Source organism: Patella vulgata, chromosome 7, assembly GCF_932274485.2.
Source record: "Patella vulgata chromosome 7, xgPatVulg1.2, whole genome shotgun sequence".
In the NCBI taxonomy this organism is placed as follows: Eukaryota; Metazoa; Mollusca; class Gastropoda; family Patellidae; genus Patella; species Patella vulgata.
Genome location: NC_065885.2, coordinates 48,697,446 through 48,721,888, shown reverse-complemented (window position 1 = coordinate 48,721,888; position 24,443 = coordinate 48,697,446). Strand labels below are relative to the sequence as shown.

The 24,443-nt window shown below is 34.2% G+C and overlaps 1 protein-coding gene across 1 annotated transcript in view; it reads left to right on the top strand.

Moving 5' to 3' along the window:
* Positions 1 to 14,910, top strand: part of LOC126827949 (hepatocyte growth factor receptor) — a 45,240-nt gene extending 30,330 nt beyond the window's left edge. The window contains exons 8-19 of the mRNA XM_056102408.1: positions 220 to 359; positions 866 to 1,090; positions 1,315 to 1,414; positions 2,448 to 2,711; positions 3,615 to 3,773; positions 4,521 to 4,797; positions 5,125 to 5,259; positions 6,258 to 6,341; positions 6,580 to 6,764; positions 8,294 to 8,403; positions 11,027 to 11,189; positions 14,770 to 14,910. Of these exons, the coding sequence (XP_055958383.1) occupies positions 220 to 359; positions 866 to 1,090; positions 1,315 to 1,414; positions 2,448 to 2,711; positions 3,615 to 3,773; positions 4,521 to 4,797; positions 5,125 to 5,259; positions 6,258 to 6,341; positions 6,580 to 6,764; positions 8,294 to 8,403; positions 11,027 to 11,189; positions 14,770 to 14,910 (1,983 nt within the window). The remainder of the gene's footprint in view (positions 1 to 219; positions 360 to 865; positions 1,091 to 1,314; positions 1,415 to 2,447; positions 2,712 to 3,614; positions 3,774 to 4,520; positions 4,798 to 5,124; positions 5,260 to 6,257; positions 6,342 to 6,579; positions 6,765 to 8,293; positions 8,404 to 11,026; positions 11,190 to 14,769) is intronic.
* The last annotated feature ends 9,533 nt before the right edge of the window (positions 14,911 to 24,443 follow it).

The following is a 24,443-nucleotide window of genomic DNA, read 5'->3' as shown; positions in this document are numbered from 1 at the left end:
ATCATATAATGCTGAAAATGAATTTAAATATGTTCTTGTTTAAACATCAAATTGCAGTGATTGACCCATGACCCATGCAGTGAAAGAATTAGTGTTTTGATTGCGAGAGGTCTGGCTTAATAAGACTTGATATTCCACTATTAATAATTTGTAAGCCCCAAATTCTCCAGTAATGATCTTTTGATATACACATTCTGAATTTACCTCATTATTTTCCAGGAACCAAAAATAGAGTCTTTTCAACCAAAACGAGGGCCTGTAGCAGGAGGGACTAACATAAGGATCAAGGGAGATAATTTGAACATAGGAGGATTGCCAAATGTGTCTGTTGCTTATAATTTTAATTGTATCATTTTCAAGTGAGTGCAGTAAGCCAATTATACTTTAAAATGGTCATAGCTGAATTTCTCAATAATTTGGATATTTAGTGGTAGAGACCTTAAAACACATGGAGTAATAACATTGATTATCGAACTGTTTATCTGAGGGTAAGCTTGACAATGGATGAAATAATCTGGTAGTTATTTCTATGTGCAAGAATGACAAGTTGTTTATAGAAGTCGTCTCAGATTTTGCATTGTATTGGTTCATAGAAATGGGTATGAATAAAGCAAATACCAAAATGTGAAGAAATAGTCCAATTAACTTGTTTGGAAGCTTTAAATCAAGTCATTTACAAATTGTTGTTCAATCATTTACCTCTATAATCTTGGCAGATATAGAGATATGACTATCCAGCACTTAGATAATGTGCAGTTAAGGAATTATGGCCAACCCTATATAAAAACATACCGGTAATTATGTTTTGATTAGTTAAATGTAAAAACTCTTTAATAAGAAGAATATTTTTCTGTGTTTTATTTAGTTTAACTAGTACACAGATTGACTGTACAACTGTTCCTTGGTCAGAAACATCTGGTTTCATATCATCAAGAAGAAAAAGATTTATAAATAGAGCTAAAGGAAATGGTCCACTCATTGTTAAAATTGATGATGCTACCTTAAGTATTGATGAAAATGAAGAAACTAACTTTTTCTACTTAGAAAACCCGACAATTGATCATATTTTACCACGTCAATCTTTTGTTAGGTAAGATTTTAGTCTGGAAAAGTGTTTAAAATCTAGTGTCAATTCTGTGTGAATGACTACTGTATGATGCTATTCTAAATTTATTCAATTGTTTTTTTGGCGGGAGTGATAGTTTCTCTGTAATTCGATAAAATGTTGTCGTCATCAATATGTAACCAAATACACTTGGAATGGGTGTATTGAATTTGGATAGTGATTTTATTATATATTTTCTATACATGTAGTGGTGGTATACCAATAACTGTGAGAGGATCTAACTTGGATTCAGTAGCTAGACCGTATATAGGAGGTTCGTTAGATGGGAAAGACTTAACACAACAAGAGGTAATGTAGTAACACTTTATTTTATCAAACCATTTATCAAGTTATGTCATCAATTCGGGCTATCATCTGACTGTCTGATCTGCTGGAATGGACAATTTAAAATTTTGACTTTCTTCAGAGGAACCAACATGATTTCTTGTTTTCACATATTAAAAAAATATTTTTTAAATCCTCAGACTTAACGAGTCACTACATATATTGTTTTAAGTGTCAAGGGTCCATAGGACTCTCAACAGTCCTTTCATATAATAAAAATAATGATTTAAGTTATTTGATAATCTGCCGAAAATTCAACTGCACTTAAAGTTACAATATAATCCTGATACAATATACATACATTAATTGCATACCCCAGTTAGAAAAAAAAGAAACAACAATCCATTCACTTGATTTGATATTTGTTGTTTATTTCTTGTAATGTCTGTCTTGTCTTGTTGGTTTTGTTTTGCATGTAGTGCAGTACTCCTTATGTTAAAAAGGAAACTATAATAATATAGGTCCACATAAAGGTGAACTTAATTGCCATCGACCCAACAGGAAAATGACAGTGATCAATTATATAAATGCATTTAATTAAAACTAGTGGTTTTTCTTCCTAAAAGGGTGGTTGGATGGCCGAATGGTTAGCACATGCTTGCTGTATCATAAGGCCTGTCATTTAGTCAACTGGCGTGGTTTCGAATCCCCGGTTGTATGCGACAAGGATTAGGGTCGCCTGTCCAACCTCATGGGTTTTCTCCGGGTCCTCTGGTTTCCTCCCACTGCTAAAGACCCCTACGCGCAAGCAAATTATTGAAATAAATTAAACCATATGTTAGTCCCGAAATGACCTAGTTTGTGTTGAGTGGACGTTAAACCCCATTTCTCTCTCTTTCTTCCTAAAAATTAATTGTTTGTGCTGTATTTCTAATGAAACTATGTGAATAAATACACATTTTATATAGAATTTGACCTTTATAATCATCAATACATTATTTCTCTGCTATATTCTACATGTTTTTTTTATATTGTAACTTTAGTATTGTATTTGTAGCTTTGTAATGTTACGGAAGGAGGAGAAGCTATGATTTGTCCAGCTCTTGATTTTAGTTCTGTCATCACCAATGCAGAGAAAACAGATCCAGAGGAAGTCAACTTGTGGTTTATTATGGATGGTGTGGAAAATTTACGCAACTTTCATCAAACACAGGGGAAATTAAGTAGTTTTACATATTATCCTGATCCAGTGTTTGATAAATTTCGTGGAGACGGGAATGTTTTAGAGTTTGATGTTTCACAATCAAATCTTGTCATTGAAGTAAGTTGAAACTTAGTGTTAAATATTGTTGCCTGTTAACCACTTCCATATGATTATATCATACAACATAGAAACGGCATCATAGACTAGAATATAAAACCCATATAGATTATGAAAAATTCCGGTGATATTCCCTAAATTTTCAATTATTGATGCTTAAAAAAAGTGTTGTTACTTTTGGTGTAAAGTGTTTTAACAATGAGGATAATTATAGTCTTCTGTTGATTCGTCTAAAATTTATTCACTACTACCAATTAATATTGTAGAAAAGTGTTCAATTAATTTTTTAGCTTGTTCGCTCACTGTATCATTTGTCCGTATCAAGTCATCATTATTCATACAGATTACATTGATCATCTGACTGAATTGCAATAGTTTCTGATAACTTTTAGAGTTATTATCTCTGATCACTTTGTGGAATGTTGTGAGCAGTCTATTGGCAATAGCTGACATTCAGTCTGCTTGAAATTTATGTTCAGATTAGTGCAATGAGAAGAATTATATTGCAACACAATGCCTATAGAGTTATTACCCTTGATTATATCATAGAAAATTTTTCAACATTGAAATGATATTATCAGTTTAAAGAATTTGATTTCTATTTACCTGAAGGTCAACAGTGTGACAACCTTTGTGGACTGCTTGGTCGATTTACCTGTTTCCATGCCTGGCAACCTATCTTTCAATTTGTAATATCATTCAGAACGGCAAATGCATAACTTGGTTTGCAGCTTTTGTAAGGGGGTTGTTAGTTATCTGTTGGGGGTTACATCTATTGGGTAAACAAGAGAATATTTGTTCTTCATCTTCTATGGACCCTAACAGAGACTTCCTGGGAGTAAACTATATTTGTTATATATAGATTTACAGTTTTACTTAGATAAAGGATATAATTATTTACAGGGTGATAATATAGGATTAGGTTTTACACAGACAGATATAAAAGTTATTGTAGGAGATGATATATGTAAAGTAAAAGATTTAGAAGAAACTAATATTAAATGTATTCCGAGTAATAAACCAACATCTATAAGTGAAAATGAACCCAAGAGAAAAGTAGAGGTTAGTACAGTTTCAACAACCTAAAATTGCAATGGTCAAATTATTGATTTATCAACTGACCCATACCAAATTTTATTTCAAAAATTTTAATGCCTCAAATGTGAAGTGGTATCAGCTGTTCTATATATTAATCAAGTGGTGAGCACCATATCTTATTTATAAGCCATACTCATATTCCAATTGATAGTGGCATGCTATTTCAAAATCCTTTGCCTCCTTTAGATATAAATAATGACCCCAGACCAGTTGGCAACTACTAATTATCAACCCTGTTAGTTTGATGTTATGATAGATATGACAATATGACCTGCCTCAGATATATTTTGGTGAAAAAACCCCTGAATAATCCCTACAGCTGTCGGAGAGAACATTTTGAAAAAATACAATCATTTTTATTATAATTATTGACAAGGTTCCTATCTGACAGCTGCAACAATGGCTGAATAACCGTCCATGTCAGTTAGCTTCCCGGAGTGATGAGTTGCCTTTATCACAATTCTCAGTACATGTAAACAGTTGCGTAACCCTGTTCAGACAGAGTAAAAAGGTTATTTTATTACATTTACTGTAATCGTAAATTTCAAGTTTTCATATCAGATGAAATGTAAGAGTGCTTCTTTAACATCTCTTCCAAAAAAAATTAATTATGGAAACAGATAAAATAAAAATTATTCAAACTGGTCAATTGATTTTTAATTTGAGATTATTATGTCAGGAAATTATGTATGATATTTGTGTGTATTTTAGGTTCATGTTGGTAATCTTCATTATGAAATAGGATTTGTCATATATACAGCAGGAGCATCAGCTGCAACATACCAACTTGTTATACTGGGTGTAATAATAGCTTTAATCTGTATAGCCGTTTTCGTTATATTATGTATAATGAAGAAAAAACGTATTGGTTTCTTTAAACCCCCACGTGATGATCGTAGTATCAGATATACACAAGGTGATCATATTGGTATTGATAGTTTAACACAACCTGGTGAACATACTTTTAACCTAGAAAACAGACAAAACAGTAAGTTTTTTTTTTATTTCTCATTTTGTTGGAATGTGGATTGTTTGTATAGGGAGTGTGTAGTTGGCTAGTGGCTACAGTTTTTGACAGATATTTTTCAAATTTAGTGTGAAGCATTGTGGTCATGAGAGGACGATATTCAGCATTCAGGGACTATCAGTTCCTTTTCTGAAATATCAAATTTGGTCAACATCCAATTAAGCTGCTGTTGAGACATTGTTGCTAAATGGGCGACAGTGGGCATATTTCCATGTTATGTGGCTTTCTTATAACATTGCTTTTAACAAACTAAACATAAAATCATATATAGTAATATTATGTTTACAGATTATACAGAAAGAGATGCTATTGCTGCAGCTGCACCTTCAACCCTTATAGATGATGATCTGTTAGCTTTAATAAAAAATGAAAATCTGCTTATAGACAGTGAACATTTAACTAAAACTGAAATATTGGGCAAAGGTAAATCTAGCACTTATGGATGTAGTATTGACTAGTGCTTGCACGATATATTGTTGGCACCACGATATATTGTTGGCATGATATATCATTGAATCGATGTATCACAATTCACCTTCTCACTATTCGCGTATTGAATCGCGAGAAACTGAATCGATTTATCGCGATTCTTTTTTTTTATGGTTTTTTTTGTCGCTTCAGTAAGTAACCTGTCACTCTTAACTATCTACGTCACACACTGTCACACATTATCCAAACAAACACTCTTAAATTGTTTTGGTCATTGTTTTGATCCACATCAATGTCGGGATATAAAACAGTTTTATTTCTTTGACATTGGCAGGACTAAAAATTTGATAAATATTGACCTGGTTATGAATCATGATACGAATCGTATCATAGTACTTGAATCACAATATGTATTGTATCATGACTGCCGTGGCAATACCCTGCACTAGTATTCACTCAACCCTTAATGTCTTTTTAAATTATTGCCTTTATAAGATTAAACACACTAAAAAGATAATTGAATTTAAATTTCAAAATTATTGGATACAGGAATTTTAAAAAAAATTGATTGGATTTTCCATTAGTGCATAAGAAGAACATTTAGGGAAATCGATTAAGAAAATAACGTCACAGTCTATGGATGCCTTTAACCTGGCGTAGATATAAAATTGAAAATGAGATGCTCAAATACCTTCTATAATATTTTATCAGATGCTTGTGACACATTGAGCTCTTTGTCATTATCAAGATAGGATCATCAAAATGTTCGAAAAACTGTCATAGGCCAAAAATGGCATTGTCTGGTACGACATGGTGTATGCATATATATACGGATAGAAGGTCAGATTCCTGTGATTTAACAATGAGGTGAAAATAATAGTCTGGTGTTGTAGTGAGAGTCCTGTGTTATCTCTCTGCTATTTTATTGACTATCCAGGACATGGTTTTTGATATGTACAGTATTTGAATTATTTGTATTGTGTTTTATGCAGGTAATTTTGGCTGTGTATATAAAGGGTTTCTTACATTGCCTGAACAAAAAGGAGATATATTGGTTGCTGTTAAAACTTTACATCGTAAGTAAACGCTACATTTCTACTCTATAATTAACACATGATCATGATCACACATGACAAATTAATCTGTTGTACCGGTTTTTATAATGTCCTTGATTTCACAACCTCAAATCTGACCAATGTATTGTCAAACATTTGCTCTAATTAACTTTCAAAGTATTGGCCATGTGGAATGTGTAAATACTTGGAATTGATGTATGGATATTGAAAACATACTTTCCAACAATTTGTTTTTCAGAGAGTAATCCTCGTGAAATAGAGCTAAATGCTTTTCTTCAAGAGGCTCTATTAATGAAAGATTTTCATCATGAGAATGTTCTAGAATTAATTGGGATATGTCTTGGATTAGATGCCATGCCTCTTGTTGTTCTACCGTTTATGGAACACGGTGATTTACTCAGCTACATCAGAGATGAAAATAATGTAAGAATTTATAAGATTAAGAATACAAATTTTGTTAAGACATCATTAATACAGATGAGGAGTTTACTCTAGTTAAAATATCAGTAATCCAGAACAGGGGTGTAATAAAATTAAGCCATCGGTAATCCAGATCAGAGTTTTACTCAAATTAAGTCATCAGTTATCCAGATCAGGAGTTTTCTCAAGATATCAGCAAAATTCAGATCAGGGGTTTTCTCAAGTTAAAATATCAGTAATTTCTGATAAGTACTTCAAGAGTTATTGCCCTTGGCCACTTTGAAAAAATGCCTTGATCACTATTAAAAGTCTTTTAGAGCCTTTAATGGCTAAAGTGATTATCAGATTAATTTTAAATTTAAACATAGTGTTTATGTTTATTAGACACAATATCCAATAAATTGAACATCTAAATTTATTTACTGATTACCAGTACATGTTGGCTCTAGGAACAACTACAAGCCAATCAATCTTGAATTAGATCTGATAATTACTCGGGGTCACGGTGGCTAAGTGGGTAAGATGCTGGCTCGCTAGCCTGGAGTTCGGGTGTTTGATCCCTGCATTGGTCGAGGATTTTCCAGCATGGTTCCCCCTTGTCAATGATGCAGGACGGAGGGCCTGACAAGCAAGGACAGCTGTCTAGTCATTCGGATGGGACCGAAAACCAAGGTCCCGTGTACACATTGGCGTGCACGTAAAAAAAATCCCCTGACAGTTGGAATTCAATATAAGAGTAGGCTGTAGTGCCGCTGTCCGGGCAAAATGCCCGTCTTTATCAGCCCAGTTTGGAGCAGAACAGTAGGACGTTAAACCCCATTTCATTTCATTTTCTGATAATTACTTGTTACTCTTGATCAGTGTTTTGTAAACGCTCCCATTACCTACAAGTTAGTACAAATGAGTAAACAATCAACAATCTATTGGACTGCTTGGATAACTTAGCTGCTGTGGGCATAGTTTTCATTTCCTGGCAAACTATATTTATACATAATTATTGCACCCACAGAAATTAGTTATTTTTACTGACATACATCAACAAAAAACCAAGAGAGAAGTGCAATCACCGGAATTGTGATCATTCTGATTGGTCAATAATGTTCCTCTACTAATAAAACATAATTCTGGGTTTAATTAGAAGCATTATGCTATTCTCGTATGACACCTTGTTTATTAATATCTTTGCCAGTGCACAAACATTAATAACTTTTGGTACATGCTAATGTTGCTCCTGACTCCCCCAAATTATAAAAAGCCCCCATCCAAAGTTCTGGTGGTAGTCATTATACATATTCTGTGATCTTGTGTTGAATTTAACCAGCACATTAAGGTTACATATTTTACTTGTATTCACAGAAATATAGCTTTGTAACAGTGTATTTAATGTCTGGCTGTTTGTTTTATTTGCTTTTAATTTTTATTACTAGAATTAACTGGGGTTTATTTATTTTTTATAATTTTGTTTTATTTGCTTTTTTTTAAAGTTTTGCTTATTTTTATTTTTGGTTTGTTATTGGTGTGTTTTATTTCAGAACCCCACAATTAAAGATCTAATACTGTTTGGTATAGATATAGCTAAGGGAATGGAATATTTAGCTGGCCTTAAGTTTGTTCATAGAGATTTAGCTGCCAGAAACTGCATGTAAGATTATTAACAATATAACACCCATTGTTTATTTTAATGGTTTTCCCCAAGAGTATAAAAATAAAATAAATAAATCTTTTACTCATGACAGAAATAAATTTTTCTTTCATAATTTCCTATCTAAAAGTATTTGTTTACAAAATTGTTATACGCCGATATTTTCATGTGGATGTATATTGTCGTCACCCCTGTCTGTCCACAATTTGCATGTGGACACTCTACAGGTCAAAATTTTTATCCAATTTTGACGAAACATGAATTATAGGTTTATCTTTGAAAGATCTTGGTTCCTTTCGATATTGACATGTATCGGATTGTATCTTCATGGATTATGGTCCCTGATTGTATGAAAAATCACGTTTTTAGCTTGTGGACACTATGCTAGAGGTCAATTTTTTTCCAATTTTGATGAAACTTGAAATATATGTTTATAACCAATGATCTCGGTTAATTTCGTTATTCACGCGTATCGGATCAAAAAAGCACGTTTTTAGCATGTGGTTCCTCTAGAGGTCACAATTTTTATCTGATTTAAAAACAACATTTGAATCTGTCAGCGTTACACCATAATGATGGTCAAAATTGAATTTCGTGAAAATCGGACCGAAATTGCCAGACAAAATGGTCACCCCCCATATGCAAAAGTGTTAAAGTATGTAATATCAAGGTTGTGGACCCTCTAGAGATAACAATTTTTATCTGATTTTGATGAAATTCAAAATATGTGTTTATATCCAAAGATCTCAGTTTCTTTTGATATTTGCGCATATCGAACCATAAGTTCCTGGATTATGTCCCCAGATTGTAAGAAAAAATTGCGATTGTAGCTTGTGGACCCACTAGAGGTCCCAATTTTTATTCGATTTTAAAAATCGTTTAGATATATCATCGTTACACCTGATGGTGATTGAATTCCAATTTACTAAAAATCGAACCAAAACTGCCTGAGGAAATGGCCGTTCCTTGAACGCAAATTGTGTAAAGGTATATATTACCAAGGTGGTGGACCCGCTAGAGGTCACAATTTTTGTCTGATTTTGATGAAACTTAAAATATATGTTTATATCCCAAAGATCTCAGTTCCTCTGGATATTCGCACATATCTGACCATAACTTACTGAATTATGGCCCCTGATTGTACAAAAAAATCACATTTTTAGCTTGTGGAATCTCTAGAGGTCACACTTTTTATCCGATTTTAAAAACCATTAAAGATGGGTTCCCGCGTACAAACTGGGTGATTTAATGGTATATATGGACCAAAAACATATTCAAACTAATTAATTTGTCATAATTAAGCTTCAAATCCTTCTCAAACATTGTGATTGTGAAGGAATGCCCTGCTATTAAAATTCGATCAAACCAGGTCATGTTTACGTCATGTCTTGGGAGTCAGAGGAGAATTCATTGCATACATAAGACGATGTTGTCTTTAATCGCTTACTATTTATTACAAATATCGAATCCTAATTAAATTCTCGGATTATCCACTACCTGCGTCTTTTTCCGTCATTTTTATCTCAGAAAGTATTGTACGTCTAACTCTTCATAAAGTTTATCAACTTGTACATCAAGCGCTCAATGTTCGCTCGTGACCTTTGACATCATGCGTGCAGAAGTTCCTAATCGTCAGGCTGTTGATTAGGGGAACCCTTACATTTTTGTCCTGTATACGCTCCATGAGTGTTTTTCGGGGAATCCAGTATTTTTCTAGTAAGATTGGATATCTCTACTTTCCATATATACCAAAAATTGCCATCCTTTTATTGGAAATAACCACCCGATAAATACTTTTCTGGGAACCCATCTTTAAATATCTGACCGTTACACCATAATGAAGGTTGAGTTCAAATTTCGGGAAAATCAAAACGAAACTGCCCGACAAAATGGCCGCTCCTTGTGCATATTGTGTAAAAGTAATAATACGAAGGTTGTGGACCCTCTAAAGGTCACAATTTTTGTCCGATTTTGATGAAACTTATGTTTATATCCCAAAGATCTCGGTTCCTTTCAATATTTGCACATTTAAGACCATAACTTCCTGGATTATGGTCCCTGATTGTAGAAAAATCACAGCGTTTTTTTTTTAGCTTGTTCTCTATCCATCTCTTGCAAAATATGGGTGTATCTTGCCTGGCAACCGCTGGTTTTAGACTTGTCTTGGAAGCATTATATTTCACTGGTAATTTAGAAACAATGGATTTGCATTTTTAAAATAGATTTAAAGTTGCATTGTCGAATTTAGTGACGTGCTTGCGATGGCTTAATTTCAGAAGCCAATGAATGTATCACAAAAAAACAAAACAAATATAAACATTAAAATAAAATATTTTTTATAGTACTAACCATAATTCCTATTCAATTCAGATTTAAACTTCTAAATATCGTCTATGGCTCAGTAAATTTTTTATTGCCAACATGGAGAACTACTATATAATGTGGATATACAATTTGAATAGATTGATAAATTCTCTAACCTGTAAAATTTCTCCTATAGACTGTATGATCACGTGTGTCTCAAAAATTCTGAAGGTCTCATAGTTTTCTTGGTATAAGATTATAACATTGTCTATAAACTTTTTGTAGTCTATTTTATTTGATTTAACTTATCATTACGAAGGTTGGATCAAGATTTCCGAGCAAAGGTGGCTGATTTTGGTTTAGCAAGAGATATCTATGAAAAAGATTATTACAGTTCAGACAATAAAAAAACGAAATTACCAGTAAAATGGATGGCAATGGAAAGTTTGGAAAAAGGAATGTACAGTGCTAAATCAGATGTGGTGAGTTAAATAATTTTATATTAAATACAAATCAATGACAAACAGGATTTATTGTCTTAATAAAGATTCAGAATTAGCAGTCTTGTTGTAATATTAATTATAACCTTGGCTACTAGAATTAAATTAGTACAATTTTTCCATTGATATTATTATTATTAAAGGCATATTGTACTTGAGTACGGTGGCTGATAATGGACATGAAAAATAATATAATTTGTTTTTTATACGCCCACATTTTCATGTGGACGTATTATGCCATCGCCCCTGTCCGTCCGGACGTCCGTCCGTCCATCCACAATTGTTTGTGGACTCTCTACAGGTCACAATTCTTATCCGATTTTGACGAAACTTGAAATATAGTTTTATCCCCAAAAGATCTTGGCTGCTTTCGATATTGGCATGTATCGGATCGAAACTTCATGGATTATGGCCCCTGATTGTACGAAAAATCATGTTTTTAGCTTGTGGACCCTATAGAGGTCACAATTTTTATCCGATTTTTTTGAAACTTGAAATGTAAGTTTATAACCCAAAGATCTCAGTTCCTTTCGATATTCGCGCATATCGGACCGTAACTTCCTGAATTATGGCCCCTGATTGTACGAAAAATCGCATTTTTAACTTGTTGACCCTATAGAGGTCATAATTTTTATCCGATTTAAAAAAACGTATTATTATATCATCGTTACACCCTAAGGAAGGTTGAGTTCGAATTTCGTGAAAATTGGCCCAAAATTGACAGAGAAAATGGCCGCCGTTCGTTCTCAAATAGCGTAAAAATATGGTATATCAAGGTTTTTGCCCCTATAGAGGTCACAATTTTTATCCGATTTTGTTGAAAATTGAAATGTAAGTTTTTTAACCCAAAGATCTCGGTTCCTTTCGATATTCGCGCATATCAGTCTGTAACTTCCTGAATTATGGCCCCTGATTGTACGAAAAATCACGTTTTTAGCTTGTGGACCCTATAGAGGTCATAATTTTTATCCGATTTTAAAAAACGTTTGATTATATCACCGTAACACCATAATAAAGGTTGAGTTCAAATTTCGTGAAAATAGGACCAAAATCGCCGGACAAAATGGCCGCCGCTTGTACGCGAAAGGTGTAAAAATATGATATATCAAGGTTGTGGACCCTGGAGAGGTTACAATTTTAATCCGATTTTGATAAAACTTGAAATGCATGTTTATAACCCAAAGATCTTGGTTCCTTTCAATATTTGCGCATATCGAATTGTAACTTGATGAATTATGGCCCTTGATTGTAGGAAAAATCACTTTCTTTTTAGCTTGTTCTCTATCCATCTCTCAAAAATGTGGGCGTATCCTGCCTAGCAGTCGCTGGTTTATAATTTCCACCCAAGTCAATTTTAATATAATTTGTTTTTTATAATTTTCACCCGAGTCAATTTTAATATAATTTGTTTTTTATAATTTTCACCCAAGTCAATTTTAATATAATTTGATTTTTATAATTATCGCTCAAGAATTTCCACCCAGCGTGGAAATGACCCTCTCTCCCTCTCTCTCTCAAAGTTTGCGTACGAGGGGTGACCATTTTGTCCGGCAGTTTCGATCAGATTTTCAGAAAATTCGAACTCAATCATCATTAGGGCGTAACGGTGATATATTCAAACGTTTTTTTTTTTAAATCGGATACAAATTGTGACCTATAGATAGAGTGGCCCATGTACTCACAGAAATACAGTCCACCGCTGATAGTTCGAGACTACCACTGAAGCGTGCACATTCGCCGTGCCGAGACCAACTTTCTGACAATATGATACTATAAATAGCCATGGCACGTGCAATTCTCTACAAATCTATCAACTATTACAGCTGTAAAAAATTTATTGTTGACGATTTTGAATAGCAGTAAAATTAAGCTTCTTGGTTATTACAGCAGATTTAGAAATTACGTTCGTTTCATTTTTTAAATCGCTTTATCATTAACTGTACCGTTAAGAGCGGCATCTTTTGGTTTAGTACAAATAATATCTCTGAAACACTCAGGTTAGGCAAGAACATGATACTAGCAGTAGTTTCATTTTACTTTTACAAGCTTCTTAAAACGATTGTTGAGCTACCTAACGTGCTTATTTCTAAATTCAATTTCTTGTTCTAGCTTTCTGTTATGTTTCGTAAAAAAGTAGTCTTGATTATCCCGACCTGTCAATCAGACGTAGAATGGTCGATAGACTGGTTAAGCGAGACTAATTTCAAAACAAGGGCACTTAACCTATCTTTTACTCAAAAGTGTCTGGATGTTATGGACGATTCTTGGAACCAGTTTTCAGTCTATTATTTATACGTGATTAATGGCCATAGCTTATTAAGTACAACATGATCGTTTATTTAGTGACTATAATTGTGTGGAACTGATTTGAGGCTTGGCATATATATAAGTATTGTGGCGTAATTGTCGAGATATATGGAGATATTTATTTATGGTGGGTCACCCTACTATAGAGAGACCACAAGCTAAAAACAAGATTTTTCGTACAATCAAGGGTCGTAATTCAGAAAGAAACCAGATGATAATTGTGACCGCTAGAGTGTCCACACGCTAAAAAAAGTGACTTTTCGTACAATCAGGGGCCATAATTCATGAAGTTTCAATCCGATACATGCCAATATCGAAAGGAACCTAGATCTTTTGGGGATAAACCTATATTTCAAGTCTCGTCAAAATCGGATAAGAATTGTGACCTGTATAGTGTCCATAAACAAATTATGGATGGACGTCCGGACGGACAGGGGTGACGATAATATACGTCCATATGAAAATGTGGGCGTATAAAAATATCTATTTGATATAAGGTAAAACATAATACATTGCAATCTGCTAATTACAGTATGAGAACCATATAAGATAAAACATGTGATAATACATTACAATGGAAACGAGGCTAATTGAGATGACGTCACACGCTGGGTGGAAATTCTTGGGTGAAAATTATAAAAATCAAATTATATTAAAATTGACTTGGGTGAAAATTATAAAAAACAAATTATATTAAAATTGACTTGGGTGAAAATTATAAAAAACAAATTATATTAAAATTGACTTGGGTGGAAATTAAAATTGACTTGGGTGAAAATTATAAAAAACAAATTATATTAAAATTGACTTGGGTGAAAATTATAAAAACAAATTATATTAAAATTGACTTGGGTGAAAATTAAAATTGACTTGGGTGAAAATTATAAAAAACAAATTATATTATTTTTCATGTCCCTTATCAGCCACCGTACTTGAGAGTTTATGCTTGAAAATTAAATCATATATTATTTTCTATAAATTTGATGTCATTTTGATTAAATATAATTGAAATCATACCATGCCTAAAAATGTTAAAAGCACCGGTTGTTAGTAAAATAATGGTGGTTTTATTATATACTCGAATTAATAGATGCACACTCCTAATTGATTGTGTGACTGACTACTCATTTTCTGTAGGACTGCCTTAAATACACCCCATTTAAAGCATTTGAAAGATAAACATACTAGACATAATGACCAGAAAAAAGCGATTATACTTAATACAATAAGTGAACTATTTTGTATTTTATTATAGTGGTCGTTTGGTGTAGTTTTATGGGAGTTGATGACAAGGGGAGTTAATCCGTATCCCGAGGTAGATAACTGGGATGTTATACGTTATTTAAAGGCTGGAAGAAGAATGGCTCAACCCCAAGACTGTCCTGATCCTTTGTAAGTAACATTGTTATATTTATGAACCTATTGATAATTCAAAGACAGTTTCATCACAATTCATGATGACCAAAAGTTCACAAGGAAGGGAGACTGAAAATAATATTAGTATTTTATCATTTAGATTGGAAATAGAGTAATAAATTAATCCCTGAGTAACAAACTTGACAAGACTGAATAAAGTAAAGTATGTTTTAATCCAAAACAGGTTTCTGGCTACAGTCTTTCATCAACTATAGCTCAAAATGTGTCCTGGATTAAACCACTTTACTTTATACAGTCTTGTCAAGTTTGTTACTCAGGGATTAATTTATTACTCTATTTCCAATCTAAATGATAAAATACTAATATTATTTTCAGTCTCCCTTCCTTGTGAACTTTTGGTCATCATGAATTGTGATGAAACTGTTACACAGAGATTAATTTATTTAGATTATTTACCTGCTCTTCCCCGACTGTAACACTGAGATCTAGACTTACTTGTACTGTAACAGGGATTCTTTCACCCTTCTACCACTTCCAGACTATAACAAGTCCCCAAATTGCACATTATAGAAGTGCCTTGATTATCATAGCTATATCTTTGCAGAAATTAAGGTGGCAACTGATTGTCATGTTTATAAATTGCAAGACACCTATACAATTGAACAGTAAAATTTCTTAAATGTATGGCTCTGTTAAGAAAATGTAGTGATCATTTCCAAATGGTTTTGGTTCGAAAATTTAAGACTTGGTAATTGGGCTATTTTTTCCACACGTTGGTGTTTGATTTTCTTACTTAAACCGACCTTTATCAAAGTATATCCTGAGAGATCTGGGCTTGCACCTATTAATTACTAAATCATTAGCACAATAAAATAAAATTATCATATTTACTGTAGACTCAATCTTACGCTTGCACAAATAAAAAAAAAAATCCTGTCTTTTACTTTATTTCAGGTTTGAGATCATGAGACAATGTTGGAATGCAAATCCACAAGGTCGACCTGCTTTTAGTGATCTTGTGAATGAAATTAGTAATATGATACAAAAACTAGAACACAAAACAGGTCCACAGAAACGAAATATTGAAAGTACTTATGTTATTGTTGATACAAGTGCTGAATGTCATTATGATGAAACAGATAAATTAATGTCAGGGGCTAAAGGGGGAGCCATTGGTGGATCATCATCAGAAATCTAACAACCACAATTTATTTTATAAAGTATTATAATTTTTACATGTTACTTTAGTATTGCCTTAGAAATGTTATCTAGACTCTTTAAGAAATTGATTTTTAATGTGTAACTTTCATTATGTTTGCAATAAATCATCAGGAATTATATACGCATTTCATTAGAAATAGACACATTATTCTGGTATGAATCCAAGACCTCTTCCCCAAAACAGGATATACTCCATGACTGATTTTTAGGGGAAAAAAACCTGGCAGTTTATTATTACTATGTTTGTTTGAGAGAGAGATAAAGATGGCAGTGTCAGACCAATATAAACTTAAAATATTTCCCAATTTTTCCATGAAAAAATCAAATTTGTGTCTTACAAGCAAATCAAAAGTATCTATGGAATTTAAAGGTGATTCTATTTCCGAGATATCTGTACTGTATAGAATTCTAAATTATTCACTTCCACTCCTTATCTCAGCCATGGATGTTTAGCCTAATAAATGTGGATCATAGGTTGGTTGAAAGTGCTTTTTGTACATTTTTATACGCCCACATTTTCATGTGGACGTATTATGCCGTCGCCCTTGTTTGTCCATCCGTCAACAATTTGTTTGTGAACACTCAACAGGTCACAATTTTTATCCGATTACGATGAAACTTAAAATATAGGTCTGTCTCTCAAAGATCTCGGTTCCTTTCGATATTGGCATATATCGGACGATAACTTCATGGATTATGGCCCCTGATTGTAAGAAAAATCACGTTTTTAGCTTCTGAACACTCTAGAGGTCACAATTTTCATCTGATTTTGATGAAACTTAAAATGCATGTTTATAACCCAATGATCTTGGTTCCTTTCAATATTTGCACATATCGGATCATAACTTCGCGTTTTTAGTTTGTGGTTCCTCTTGAGGTCACAATTTTTATCCGATTGAAAAAAACATTTGAATATTTCACCGTTACACCCTAATGATGGCTAAGTTAGAATTTCGTGAAAATCGGACCAAAACTGCCGGACAAAATGGCCACCCCTCGTACGCAAATAGTGTAAATATATCAAGGTTGTCGACCCTCTTGAAGTCGCGATGTTGATCCGATTTTGATGAAACTTGAAATATATCTTTATAACCCAAAGATCTTGGTTCTTGTATGTATGCGTGCATATCGTACCATAACTTCCTGAATTATGGCCCTTGATTTTACGAAAAAATCACTTTTTGTTCAGCTTGTTCTCTATCCATCTCTTGCAAAATGTGGACTTATCCTGTCTGGCAGCCGCTGGTTTTTTATAGAAATATTTTTATATTTATTTATCTTAAGAAATATGACATTCTGCATTACATGTGAAGGTTTTTGTACTTTATTATACTATACGTCCACATTCATAATGTCTCTTGTCTGTGTGTGTGTGTGTGTGTCTGTATGTGTGTCACCTACAGACCGCAATTCTTAACTGATAGTCTTGAAACTTTACATACTTACTCCTTATACCCTAAGGATGTTCCCTATTCTTTTTGGTGCATGCCCATTGCCCAACCCCCAAGGGCAGAGCCACACCCTTTTTTTGTATTTCTTTGTTTGTCGTCTACAGGTCGCATTTCTTATCGAATCCACTTCAAACTTTGCATATTTATTCCTTATACCCTAAGGATCATCACTATTGTTTTTGGTACATGCCCAACCCCCAGGGGCAGAGCCACGCCCATTTTCTTTTTGGGTGTCTGTATGTTGCCTACAGGGCGCAATGCTTGACTTATCGTCTTGAAACTTTACATACTTATTCCTTATACCTTAAAGATGATCCCTATTGTTTTTGGTGCATGCCCGACCCCCAGTGGGCATGGACAGGCTGCATTTCTTAACGTATCATCTTGAAACTTTGCATACTTATTCTTTGTACCCTAAGGAACAGCCCTATCGTTTGGTGTGCACGCCCAACTCCCAGGGGCAGAGCCACGCCCATTTTCTTTTTGTGTGTCTGTGTATCGCCTACAGGCCACAATTATTAATCGATCGTCTTGAAAAATTTGCGTATGAATTCCTTATACCCTAAGGATGACCCCCAGGGGCAGAGCCACGCCCATTTTCTTTTTGTGTGTCTGTGTATCGCCTACAGGCCACAATTATTAATCGATCGTCTTGAAAAATTTGCGTATGAATTCCTTATACCCTAAGGATGACCCCCATTGTTTTTGGTGCATGCCCGCCCCCCAGTGGCAGAGCCACGCCCATTTCTTGTATTTATTTGTTTGTCATCTACAGACCAAATTTCTTAACATATTACCTTGAAACTTATTCCTTCTATCCTAAGGAACATCCCTATTTTTGGTGCTTGCCCGACCCCCAGGGACAGAGCCACGCCCAATGTTTGTGTTTCGCCTACAGGCCACAATTCTTAACAGATTCTTTTGAAACTTTGCATACCTATTTCTTATACCCTAAGGATGACAACTGCATGTCCCGACCACCAGGGGAAGAGCCACGCCCAATTTTTGTGTTTATCGTTTACAGGCCGCAATTCTGAATGGATCAACTTGGTACTTGGCATATGTATTCCTTATGACCTAAGGACGTCAACTATTGATTTTGGTGAATGGATTATCTTGAATACTGAATGGATTATCTTGGAACTTGGTATACTTATTCCTTATACCCTAAGGACGGCAGCTTTTGATGTTGTCATTTCAATAACAGGGTGGTGCCTATTTATATTGTTCCATATTCAACCCCCAGGAGCAGAGCCACACCCGATTTTTGTATTTATCATCTACAGGCTGCAATTCTGAATGGATCATCTTGGAACTTTGCATATTTAATCCTTATACCGTAAAGACAGCAACTATTTATTTTGGTATATGCCCCGACTTCCTGGAGCAGTATGATACCCACTTTTTTTGTTAATATTTTGTCTGTAAATTTGGCAAAACAAACCCAACACCTTGCCTTCTTTGCCTCTTGTCATATTACAGCCATTTCATATTTCATTCTCTTCATTTTAAAAAGTACCATATTAATCAAAGCTGGAATGTGGACGTATATTGCAGCGTTAGCGATGCTTTTGTAATTATTCTTAACCACATTGGTTGATTCGCACTTTTGAATGGGAAAACTTGGAGATGACATTTTGAATCTGCAGTAACCCTCAGACCCAGTCCCAAAAAATTAGTGCTCAGTATTTTAAATATTATGCATCAATATCTAAAATTGTTTCAGGGCATGGGGCTTGCTCCATTATGACATCATTCTTTCACTCAGCTGTGGTCTTGTACTAACTATCACAAAACAGGCAGAATTGACAGGCAGATCTCTAGATTCTGTCCAATTTCTGATCCTTGCGTTCATAAGAATTTGCTCGCAGCTATGACCTCAAATGCCAGGTAATTGACTTAAATTTTCACAATTTTATGGGGGAGATCCCCCAAAACCCCCCTTGTGTTACTTGCCCCTATGGCACTCACAGGATGCCTTTGGCATGTTTAGCAGAGAGAAATAGTAAGCTAGCATAAATGTTTAATCTATAGAATTTTAACATTTGAGATCTAATCATGGTTCAAAAAGCTTAAATAATTGCCAAGATGACCCATAAACAAAGTCCCTTTTCTTCCTGAACAATTTCAAATTTGACCAAATATAATGATTTTAAAAACATGACAAGGAAATGATATAAATATATTTTGCTAATTTAATTTGCTTTTGTATGTTATTATTTAATTAATATTACGATACGATATTATATTATATTCTATTATATAGCTTTAGCTTTAATTTTAATCATTTAATAAACCCACATATATTATATTAATTCTAGTTTTCATTGGATTTCGCAAATAGAACCATATCACCAGATTTAAATATTCAGTTCTGTAAGTCTCAACACGCCAGATTGTTCACATATTTCTTAAAGTTAAAAATATGTGATCATATTTTAATACCATGATATCTTTCAGTTGAGATGTTTCATCATACACTCTCTTATTATAAAGAGTTGTAACAAGTTAGTATAGGTGAATAGATTTGAGTTGAAAAACGACATGTTTTGTGTATGTAAAATCTAAGAATAAAGTCCCAATTTGTCCTCCATACTTTCATATAGGTGTATACGAATTTTCCTACTTCTGTTCCTCATTTATATTCACTGTTTTGGTAAAATATGATAGTAATTCATTTTAATTCAATTAATACTCAACAGATCTTTTGATGGTCTCCAGAATATCCTGTGTATTCATAATTACATGTAGTTTACGTGTTATAGTGTACATTTATATCATGATGTCGATAAAAATTATTTGAAATATTAACATTTCTGAATATGAATGGTGCTAATCATAATGGCTTTTACAAATTATTGAAAAAATTAAATGATTATTTCGACACTGATACTCCTATTGTAAAATATGGTGTAATCAGACCCATGGTCTTAAGAGACCGACATTTTAATGTGGTATTATTTTGTGACTCGTTTCATCTGTCTGTCTAAATTGTTTAAAAGAAGTTAGCAACAGAGCGCTAACTATCATAATGTTACGTTGTTAACATTAGTGAGATGAAGAAAGTTGTTAAATTTAAATTAATATATGACCGAGATCGGTCCTTGTTCATTTTATGGAATGCGAAGTCTATTTTACAATAGGGACTGAAGTTGTCTCCCCTTGTGGGCATTTTTTGCAAAGAATCTTTTAATCTGCTGAAACTTCTGCTGGTTTATTATACTTGTATATAATGTGATTAGTATTATACTCTTTCTACAAAATTTATATTTATATTTATATTCTTTATTCTTTGATCTCTTTTTATAATTACATGATTATAACTCTGTCAAACCTATTATAAATAAACATTTTGAAGTAAGCTCATACATATTTGTAATATAACTTGTCGATTTCATTAAAATGTTGTAAACTTTGAGAAAATATTATTGCATTTTAAAGTAGGTTGAATGCAGACAAAATATAACAATAAAATGTCACTGTATGGTTTTAAAAAAAATATAGTGCCAATTACATTTGCATTTGATTGTGTTTGCAAAGTCTTAAACTCAATACTACTTATCGTTTATTCATGAGGAGCCACAGTGACTAAGTAAGTAAGATGCTGACTCGCTAGCCTGGAGGTCGCGGGTTCGCTTCCGGTGTTGGCCGAGAAAGTTAATTGGGATTTCCGGCCTGGTTTCCCCTTGTCAGCGGTGCAAAAACCGAGGTCCTGTGTAAAGATTGACGTGCACGTAAAAGATCCTGTAGCAGATGGAATTCGATATAAGAGTGCACCACTGTCCTGACAAAATTTCCCAAAATAGTACACTTCATGGTGTATGCGCATCTTCATTAGCAGAACAGTAGGACATTAAACCCCAGTTTGGCAGACTCCACCATTGCTCCATTATTACCCGAAAGTTATTCTCAATTTTATAAATATTAATTACATGTTATTATATACTTATGTTGTATAATTTTCTTAAGCTTACATTTAATAAATCAGTATTCATTTTGTTTAAGATGTGTTTTCATTTCCTAATTATTATTTGTATCACACTTCAACTGTATTAAGACAGGTGTTTTTTTAGAAGTTTGAGTTTACATGTTACATTAAAGGCATTCTCAATATAAGTTATTCATCCTGTTCGTAAGCAGTATTCAGAAATTACTTTGATATATTGTTTCGAAAAAATTGTTGGTAGATAAAATGGGCAATTTGGCCAGTTATCCCTTTTAGCAGTGACTATAGTTTCGTCCGTATCAAACTCTTCAGACCGATTTATCTCACTTGGTGGGGTTCTATATATACTGTTTCGATACAAAGCCGATAATATGCAGAGGAAAACCCTCCTAAGCACAAAAACCACACCAAAGGATAACAAACGTCCAGTTTTCATAACGGACTATTATCCAACTTCAGTCCACATCAGCAAGATCATCAGGAATAACTGGCACATCCTCCACAGTTCGAACGATTGCTGGACTGTTTTTCCAAAACCCATCCCTGATTTTCAGACGTGGTTTCCCCTTGTCAGTGGTGCAGAACGGAGGGCCTGACAAGGACAGCTGTCTAGTCCTCCGGATGAGACGAAAAACCGAGGTCCCGTGTATACATTGGAATGCACGTAAAAGATCCCTTGGCAGTTGGAATTTGATATAAGAGTAGGCGATAGTGCCGCTGCCCAGGCAAAATTTCCCTCATAGCACACTGTATGGCGTATGCCCATCTTCATTAGCCCAGTATAGGAGCAGAACAGTAGGACATTAAACCCCATTTCATTTCATTTCCGAAACCCGTCTCTCAAAGATCTTTTAACTTCAGCAATGATCAAGTTATGCCCCTGTTTCCAAAAAACCTTGTGAATGCGATAAAGGCTATATGGATGGGAGCTGCGGTGGCTCAGTGCGTTAAACATTAGCTCACTAACCTGGAGGTCCTGTGTGCGATCCCAGTGTTGGCCTTTCTAGAAATTTCATCTGAATTTTCAAGCGGGGTTCCCCTTTGTCAGCTGTGCATGACAAGAAGCCTAGCAAGGGACAATGTATACCATAGTCATTCAGATGGTATGAAAAACTGAGGTCCTATGTACACACGTGCACATAAAAGATCCTTTGGCAGTTGGAATTCAATAGATGAGTAGGCCAGAGTACCGCTGTCCGGGGAAAATTTCCCTCATAGCACACTTAATGGCGTATGCCCGTCTTCATTAGCCAAGTCGCAGCAGAACAGTAGGACGTTAAACTTCATTTTATCTTTTTAATGGATCTTTTTCATATTCGGCTTGAAGTATTGGGATCATCGATCCCTATCAATATTCTCAATCTGCAGCCTTCTGTTCCTGAGTTATACCCCCGTTTGGGGGGTTGGATGGCTGAATGGTTAGCATGTGCGCGCTGTATCATAAAGTCTGTCATTGAGTCAACTGGCGTGGTTTCGATTCCCCGGTTGTGCGTGACAAGGAGTAGAGTCGCCTGTCCAACTTCGTGGTTTTCTCCGGGCCCTCCGGTTTCCTCCCACTGCTAAAGACCCCTACGCTCAAGTAAATTATGGAAATAAAACTGAACCATATGTTAGTCCCGAAATGACCGGTTTGTGTCGAGTGGCCGTTAAACCCCATTTCTCTCCTCTCTCTATACCCCTGTTTCCGAAAACCATGTGAATGGGATAGAGGCTATAGGTTTCAACAGATTTCAATCCTAGATCCTTATCAAATTTGCTAAACAGAACACTGTTAGCTTTTCAGGGAATGTAGTTTGTCGACGTGTATTCTCTTAAGTATCAGAACAGGGCTGGGGTAATTGTAATGGTGATGGAATGTAATCATTACATTTTATAAGTAATGGGCATGTAATGAGTAATGGAAGATGATAAAAGTAATGATGAATGGAAATATAATTAATTACCTTCCAAAAATCATGTAATGGTCAATTACATTTCAATTACATATAAATATTTCCAATATAACTGGCCTCAAGTTTTATTGTACCAAAGAAGTAAATTAAGTGTATCTGACATAAAATCCAATTCATTATAAAAAAAAGATTTATATCATTTTTAGCAAATTATAACAAGCCAAGAGTCAGGCTGATGTCCCCCGCCGTAATAAAAAACAAAACAAAACAGATGACACATATTAATTAATTGCACATTTATCTTTTTAAAAAGTATCGAGAAATCAAACACATTATCTATGATTAGTCTAAGCATAAAATGCCCACTATCAAACTCAGGTTTTGGAGTGCTTGGTAGTGAGTGAAACTATACACTAAGTTTCATCAATTTCTATCAGTTAGAATCAAAGTTATCTTGTCCCAAAGCATCGACCAAAGAAATTGCGAGGCTCTGCTTAGCTTTAATGGGATATATTAATCATTGAACTCAGTCAATACATTTGCCTAATGAACATCTATACCTCAATTAAAAGCAGATTGTTATGTTCCAAAGTCTTGACCTATCAAATTGCTTATGTATTGATATAATGAATCTATACTCAGATATTCATCGCTCTCACCCAATTGGAACCTAAGTTATCGTGTTCTAAAGTCTCAACCAATCAAATTGCTTATCTCTGCTTATAGCCTTAGTGGAAAATGCACATGAACGAACTATGTCAAGGCATTCGCCTAATAGACACTTACACCAAGTTTGAACATTCTACCTCAATTAGAAGGAGAGTTATTGTGTTCCAACGTCTCAATCAATCAGACTGAAGTCTCTACTTTGCCTAAGCAGAAAATGCTCAGCATTGAATGTTGTTAAGATACTGATGTAATAAAACTATACACAAAGTTTCACCACTATCACTCAATTAGAATCAAGCTCCAAAGTCTCGACCAATCGAATTGCTTATCGCTTTGCTTACCCAGAGCTGAAAATGCTCTCATAATCAAACTT